At 41.5% G+C, this 8450-nt stretch overlaps 1 protein-coding gene across 2 annotated transcripts in view; it reads right to left on the bottom strand.

Moving 5' to 3' along the window:
• Nucleotides 1-3693: 3693 nt before the first annotated feature.
• LOC113804687 (uncharacterized) overlaps nucleotides 3694-8450 on the bottom strand; it is a 14140-nt gene continuing 9383 nt past the window's right edge. For both annotated transcript variants that reach the window (XM_027355563.2, XM_070127894.1), the window contains exons 7-10: nucleotides 8264-8446; nucleotides 6156-6365; nucleotides 5197-5328; nucleotides 3694-5013 (exon numbers count right to left, since the gene is read on the bottom strand). In XM_027355563.2, the coding sequence (XP_027211364.2) occupies nucleotides 3982-5013; nucleotides 5197-5328; nucleotides 6156-6365; nucleotides 8264-8446 (1557 nt within the window). In that variant the 3' untranslated portion in view covers nucleotides 3694-3981. The remainder of the gene's footprint in view (nucleotides 5014-5196; nucleotides 5329-6155; nucleotides 6366-8263; nucleotides 8447-8450) is intronic.

The raw sequence follows: 8450 nt of genomic DNA on the forward strand, positions 1-8450 counted from the left end.
GTAGCGGAGGTAATTATGGAAACGTAATTTTTGGATGGTGCAGTGTAGCTGAGCTGCTGTTCTTTTAAAATCTATTAAGGCTGATGTTTGTCTGGGAGTATTTCGCTTTAAGCGATGACTACTCCATGCTGCTCACTTCTTTCAAAGCACTTCGAAATTCGGTGTTCCACCATGGAACACATTCACATGTATATGGCCGGGATGTTCTTAGAACGGCTGTGGAAGCAGCACTCAGGAGTGATTGTAAAATTAAAAAGCATGATGTGGAAGAAAAGGATCGAGATCAAGGGTAGAGAAAAGTACGCCAGTCTGCTATATCAAATTAAAAAGGAATTGGAGGATGGTTGAGAGAGAGGACATTTTCTTGGGTTATGCTTAGGAAGTTTTGGATGTACTCAAAGGTTTCTGGAGGGAAGTTGGGTGTGGAGGATTGTGAAATGAAGGATTTTTTATGAGGAGGTGAAGAGTAAGTGGGCATTCGAGCAGAAAATGTAATTGTAGATGAGGACGTGGTAAATGAAGGTGGGGTGGAACGTTTAGTTTGTCTTGCACAATGGGTAAGGTGGAGAAGTAGCAGGTATAGTGGAAGTTGTAGACATTAGAGTATCTAGATTTAGAATTAAAAAACAATTTGACTGAGAGATAGAGGTAGAGGTGAGAAGGAGGGGGAAAGAGGTACTGTTGAAGATGCAGAGACTGCCTGGACAGAGGAGAGCAATGGATAGTATTGGAGTAGGGACTGATAGAAAAACCTCGTCTGTGTGATTCATGTTTGGCCTCTCGTAGAGTAAGGTCAACTTTGTATCTGAAAACTGGCAACTCAGATTCTAATTTGTAGGATGGGCAACTCCTATAAAAAAACATTATGCGGGCCACCACAATTGGCACATGTACGTAATTGTGCAGGCAATCTGAACTGTCATGACTAGGCTGGGCAAATAGAGGGCAGGGAGATGTGGAGTGACAGGGCTTTGACATTCACAGGGAGGAGATCAATATGGTCTGACAAGGGAGGAATTGTGTAGCACTGTACTGATACTGCATCATAGGCAGTAAGGCAGGAAAGTAGATCTCCTTCAGTCTAACCAGTGCTTGTTTCTAGACAAGGCACTCAGTTGGGGAGATGGAAACAGTTCCAGTACAAATATTAAGGGAGGAGTGGGGTTGAGCAGGAATCAGTTTAACCTCTGAGTTCAACCAGGGTAGATAGTGCATGGGCTTGGAACTCACAGCTGTAACTGTGGCAAGGCGTGAACGATCAAGACCGCTGTAGAAGGAGACTTTGCCTTTCTTTTTGAAGGCATTGTTGAAAAAGTAAGGTATTGTCAGAGTATGGGGCTGTAGGGGAGAATCACACACACACACAAAAAAAAGAGAATTGTAGAAGGGCGAGGGCAGAAGAAAGAGGGAGTGGTGTGGAGTGATGCAGTGCTGTGGTGGGGAGGGCAGTAAGGCAGGAGGATGTAGGAAAAGGAAACGTGCAGTATTTGGGGTCAAGAAAGTTGGGGTTAAGGAAGGGGTCTCTCTTGGTGGTTGAGTTACATGGGTAGATGATTCAGGATGGGTCAAGTTGACACAAAAGTGTCGACGTGGGAGGTGTTGTAGCAGTGGTCAGAGCCGTGGTCAAAGGAGCCCATAGCTCCCTGAGGAGCCATGGGCCTTTCAAAACAGAGAAGATAAGAAAAAGGAAAGAAGGAAAAAAGACAATGCAAAATTAGTTGAATCAAGGGCTAAAAATATTGGTGGTTGGTGATGGTGGTGATGGTGGTGGTGGTGGGGTTGTTGTTGTTGTTGTTGGTGGTGGTGGTGGGGTTGTTGTTGTTGTTGTTGGTGGTGGTGGTGGGGTTGGTAGGGTTGGTGGCGGTGGTGGTGGTGGGGTTGGTGGTGGTGGTGGGGTTGGTGGTGGTGGTGGGGTTGGTGGTGGTGGTGGTGGTGGGGTTGGTGGTGGTGGTGGGGTTGGTGGTGGTGGTGGTGGTGGGGTTGGTGGTGGTGGTGGTGGTGGGGTTGGTGGTGGTGGTGGGGTTGGTGGTGGTGGTGGTGGTGGTGGGGTTGGTGGTGGTGGTGGTGGTGGTGGGTGGGGTTGGTGGTGGTGGAGGTGGTGGGGTTGGTGGTGGTGGTAGGGTTGGTGGAGGTAGGGTTGGTGGTGGTGGTAGGGTTGGTGGTGGTGGTAGGGTTGGTGGTGGTGGTGGTGGTAGGGTTGGTGGTGCTGGTGGCAGGGTTGGTGGTGGTGGTAGGGTTTGTGGTAGTGGTGGTGGTGGACGGTTGGTGGTGGTGGTGGGCGTTGGTGGTGGTGGTGGTGGGCGTTGGTGGTGGTGGTGGTGGTGGGGTTGGTGGTGGTGGTGGTGGTGGTGGGGTTGGTGGTGGTGGTGGTGGTGGTGGGGTTGGTGGTGGTGGTGGTGGTGGGGTTGGTGGTGGTGGTGGTGGTGGTGGTTGGTGGTGGTGGCGGTGGTAGTGGTTGTGGTGGTTGGTGGAGGGGTTGGTGGTGGTGGTGGAGGGGTTGGTGGTGGTGGTGGTGGTGGTGGGGTTGGTGGTGGTGGTGGTGGTGGGGTTGGTGGTGGTGGTGGTGGTGGTGGTGGGGTTGGTGGTGGTGGTGGTGGTGGGGTTGGTGGTGGTGGTGGTGGTGGGGTTGGTGGTGGTGGTGGGGTTGTTGGTGGTGGTGGTGGTGGGGTTGGTGGTGGTGGTGGTGGTGGTGGTGGTGGTGGGGTTGGTGGTGGTGGTGGTGGTGGGGTTGGTGGTGGTGGTGGTGGTGGGGTTGGTGGTGGTGGTGGTGGTGGGGTTGGTGGTGGTGGTGGTGGTGGGGTTGGTGGTGGTGGTGGTGGTGGGGTTGGTGGTGGTGGTTGTGGTGGTGGTGGGGTTGGTGGTGGTGGTGGTGGTGGGGTTGGTGGTGGTGGTGGTGGTGGGGTTGGTGGTGGTGGTGGTGGTGGGGTTGGTGGTGGTGGTGGTGGTGGTGGTGGTGGTGTGGTTGGTGGTGGTGGTGGGGTTGGTGGTGGTGGCGAGGTTGGTGGTGGTGGTGGGGTTAGTGGTGGTGGCGGGGTTGGTGGTGGTGGTGGCGGTGGGGTTGGTGGTGGTGGTGGGGTTGTTGTTGGTGGTGGTGGGGTTGGTGGTGGTGGTGGTGGTGGTGGTGGTGGTGGTGGTGGGGTTGGTGGTGGTGGTGGGGTTGGTGGTGGTGGTGGGGGTGGGGGTAATGGTGATGATAATAATGGTGACAATAATAGTAATAGTAGTAACAATAATAGTAACTGTCAATATATGCTAAAAGGAACCAATTACTTTGACCACAATAAAAAAAATGCCACAAAACTACCTACAGCAGCTCTAGTGGTACTGGTCACAAAAATATTGCAAAAATCATACAATGATACTATCTGGTGATACTTTTCTATCTCCCACTTCTATTCTATGGACAAGTACCATCAGAAGCACCAATGATTTTTCGGTAGTTGTGGTAATAAATTTTGGGGGTCATATAAATTTAAAAGTGTATGACAATTTTAAATTGCTGATGTTCCTTAATATCGCAGGACAATCTTAGTACCAGTTGTACTCTGCTGGAACTTTGCTGATTTCATCAACTTAATGTGCTTTTTTTAAGGCATGCCACATATGAACTTGGGAGGTATCATTAATTTAACAATTTATATGCTACACTTGCATACTGCTTTCTTAGATGCCAGTGATTTGAAAAAAATGGAGTAAAGTTAGCTGTTTATCTGCCAATATCTATACAGCTTACTTCCCACAAATATAAATTGAAGAATTTAATGGGTGATTTATGGCTAGTACTGTCTTTTTGTAGGACACTTAGAGTGACATCTCTATAGATTTATATAAATATAGCAAAAAGTACCTAATCTGAACATATATTCACACTTATAAAAACAATATCTAACAATATATAATAATAACAAAAAACTACCCTCTAAAGATATAAAAGATAAGAAATCCATTGATACTGAGCTTAACATGACTAGTCAAATACATTCAACTCTGTATCTCTTCTGATACATTGATCTCACACACTTGATTCTTTGATCTGTTTAGGACCATTGTCTGAACTACACGGGGAGAGACAACCTGAGAGCCCAAAACTGTAAGGGCTTGTGCAGAATCTGAGAAGCTCTCATCAGATACTATCAAAATGTTGGTTCTACTTCCTGAGTCATTCTGTGTATCTCCAGCGACAGGATCATCACGGGGCACCCATATTTTGATGGCAGATGACTGGTGAATACTATCACTTAACACTTCATTGCTGTTATCAGATGCCTCATTAATAATCATTACAGTCTCATGAAGCTGTGTCGATAAAATTTCTGCTCGATTTTCTTTGGCCATCACAACTGAGTTACTGACACTTGTATTGACACCATCCTGTAACAAGGATTCCACATCAATGGACTGAGACACATCTGACTCAGAAGTAATATGGTTAGCCAAATTGCTTATTACAGCACCATTTTCACTTGGATCTTCATTTGAAGCCAAAAGAGGATAGTTTAGCTCAATATGGTTTGAGGTGTCTGTTGACAACTGAATGGCTGGGCTTTCCTCTTGTCCAATTTCCCTCACAAACTGAACCACAGGAACCATATCCTGATTCATGTCACCAGTTATGTCTTCTTTTTCAACTGCTTTTTCACTTATATCCCCAGACAAAGAGATGGATGCTACTTTTTGAATATCTGAATCTCCTAAACTTCTTATCACCTTAGCACTAGTACTGACAGATGCCTTGCAGTCTTCTGGCACCTCAAAATATATCTCCGGAAGATGAATAACCTCACCATGACTTTTGAGCATATGCCTTTCATAACTCTCCTTGATGCGGAATTCTTTGGAACAATGGCTGCATTTCAGGGGCTTCAGGCCTGTATGTACCCACTTATGTTTCAAGAGGCTTTCCTTAGTTTTAAAATTTTCCTTGCAAATCAGACATGTGAAAGGTCGCTCATTGGAATGCACCCTTTGGTGGCTTATCATGTTGCTGTACTGATTGAAGCGACGATCACATAGCTGTTGGGTAAAGAGTTTGGAAATAAAATTAAATCAACAAGAGGGATTCAAAAATATTCATATCCTCTGCCTTTGCCATATTCTACTATGTAAAGAATGATTAATATGTAAATCTAGTACATAATGACAGCAAAAAAGCATGAAACTCAAAATAATTGAAATTCACTCTAGTTATACACATACCGTACAAGAATATTTCCGCTCCCCTGTGTGGACAGCATGATGGAGTTTAAGTAGTGCGGGGTCACAAAATCTTTTGCTGCATACATTACATTTGAAGGGCCTTTCTCCAGTATGAACTGATCTCATGTGAACCTACATGGACAAATTTGTTAGGATAAAATTCCAAAGAAAGTTTTTTATGTCATACATATTTACACTAAAATGATCCATTTGACATCAAGTGGTCAACAGGACTAACCACTTCCTTTGAAGTCATGCAGATTTTTTACATGTGCATTTTTATTTCTTTTTTGTTTTAATGAATTCATAAACAATATTTATAAATAGAAATCACCTTATATCAATGACAGGTATTTCCAATATGTAATGAGAATCTATTAAAGTTAACTCAATTTGAACTTTTATTTTTGTTCACTTTCATTAATTGTTTATAGAGATAAAGTTCTCCTAACAAATATATATATGAATTCATACTTCATAGTGGTCAGTAAGGCTGACTACTTGTCATCTAGGATAAAGGTCACAGGTCAGGTGTTTTGGTCACTGTCTTTGAAGTTTTATTGAAGTTTGAAGTCACTAGATGAATATCATGCACACACACACACACATACAGACACAGACACAGACACAGACACACACACACACACACACACACACACACACACACACACACACACACACACACACACACACACACACACACACACACACACACACACACACACACACACACACACACACACACACACACACACACACACACACACACACACCATATATCAAATATATATCACATATATATAACTTCAGTATCACTCCATAGGGATATATATATTCTTAGGGGAACCTTTGAAAATCTTTTTATCTATTCTCTTGAAATGAAATGTCATATTTCCAGTCAAAACAACTAAATAAACACCAAAATAGCCTTTTGCAAAGATTAAAGATTCATACGTTACCTGTAACGAACATGCTTTGGAATAGCTCTTTTTGCAGATGTGACATTCAAAGGCTCTCTGCTTTTTATGGACACTTGCAATGTGGTTCTTTAGGTTACGCAAAGATGTGAGCTCTTTATCACAATCATTGCAGCTAAATTTCTTCCTTCCAACATGTGTGGCCATATGAGCAGCAAGGTCCTTTCGAAGCTTAAAATTCTTGCCACATACCTGTGTGGAAGTGTGTACTGTTACTAGCTAAGAGACCATAAGGAAATAAAATATTGGAAAATAAAATGCATCATATTAGTGATCAAAACCCTCTAAAACCTAACCCACTGCCCATGGAGACATCTTGTACATATAGTTCCCTACAGTTCCAGGTGAAAGGGCCATATTTTTCTGGCAATACATGCACAGTATCCAATATTCTGTGATTGGAATGCACTTGTTTGTAATAAAGCCTGTGACTGGCTTGTGATATTTTGCAAATATTTTCACTGACAACTAATATCAGCCATTAAAATAATGTAAAGAAATTTGGTAACATTACAATGTTTTGCCCAATGCTAACATTATTGCTTGAAATATGTGGTGTTTTCCTTATAATAGAGCAACTGGAGCTGGTATAACTGGCAACATTAGCACAATGATGTTGAATCTCCATTAATTTTTTGACAAAAAATATGTTTGTATAGAGATATATAACTTGGGAATTTAAAAAATTTAAACATATTATGTTGACAAAGTAAAATATGAATTAGGCATCATATTATCTGTAAATGTAAATCGTATGATTTTCTTGCCTGATTCAGTGTCTTTGCCTGTTTTCCTCATGGAATTTATGAAAGACAAATTACCCAATTGATTAATGGGTTGATTGTGTTGACTTGTAAGAGATCTGGAATGCACACTCAGGCCACATGAAGTGATTCCTTTAAGATTATTTCAAGATTTGCAGAAGAGAACATTAGTCAGAAATTTCTGACAGGTCTTCAGTGTTGGCATTAAGGAGGACTGCATAATAAAAAATGATACATGTAAAAACATCAAATCTCATGTATCTATTACTTTCTACATCCTTACAATAAAGCTAGACAATTCTTATTATCAATCTCGTCACCACTTTGGTAAGTGGTCATAAACGTGGGTTTTTTAGCACATATCAACAATTTCCCTGTTTATTCCTGTCTCATTTGGTATTTTGCAGGCAATATTACACACCTTAAAGCTTATATTTTGATATGATTTAAAATAACAAAAAAAAAGTCATGGCATGCATGAACATACCACCTGACGACATGGAGTTAATGGTATTAGAAAAAAAATAATAATAATAATAAATGAAAAATAATAAATAAAATAAATAAATAAAAGCTGTGTAAACATAATTCACAAAACATAACTACAGTGAACATTACATGTTCCTATTAGCATTTAAAATCATAAGAAAGGGGAAACTGTTTTTGCAGTTATTAAAAAAATACTTATAGACAGAGAAAAAATTATTCCAATTTTCAAAGAGAAAGAGTAAAAAATAATGCAAGGGAGAAAGCAGAAGAAAGTGAAAAGAATATAATTATATATGAATCTAGAATAAATTTACATCTGAACAAATATCATATCTTTACCTATATATATAAATATACAAATATTTGTGGAGAGGCAGTTCTAGTCTCAGATGAAGGAGATACTACATTGAGGAGGCTATGAACCTTGGAGATGGCTCTTAAAATTCTTTCATTACTATACAAGGATTTTCATATTTTATTCATATGTACCTAGATCATATTCCTATGCAATTTGACCTTGTTCAGAAATCTAGCTAAAATTTGATCTTTAATTCTGTAAAATCTATGGCACCAGAGGAAATGTAAGGGACAACTGCCCCTTTTACCTTTCTGCTACTTTCATTCTGTACTGACAGTTCCACATTCTTACATCGCAAATATACATACTCCTAGATATCTGTAACTATGCTTGTCTATTTATCAGTTCCAATATCTATCTGTCTGCCTCTGCATGCATATCTATTTATCTACTTATTCATCTACCTCTCAACCAGTCATTAAATTTCAATATCTAACTATCCGCATGAAAAGTAATAAAACCATATAAATGGCAATTACCTTACAAGGAACATTTGCCTCACTGTGTCTTCTCTCATGCTGGTACAAGTCACAACGTCTCTTGAACATTTTACCACAGTGTTTGCACATTTGGCGAGCTTCAAGATGCACACCCCGTATGTGTGCCTGACAACTTCTTAAGTCAGAATATGTCTTCCCACATATTTCACACTCAAAACAGTTCTAA

This window comes from Penaeus vannamei, chromosome 12, assembly GCF_042767895.1.
Source record: "Penaeus vannamei isolate JL-2024 chromosome 12, ASM4276789v1, whole genome shotgun sequence".
NCBI classification, from domain to species: Eukaryota; Metazoa; Arthropoda; class Malacostraca; order Decapoda; family Penaeidae; genus Penaeus; species Penaeus vannamei.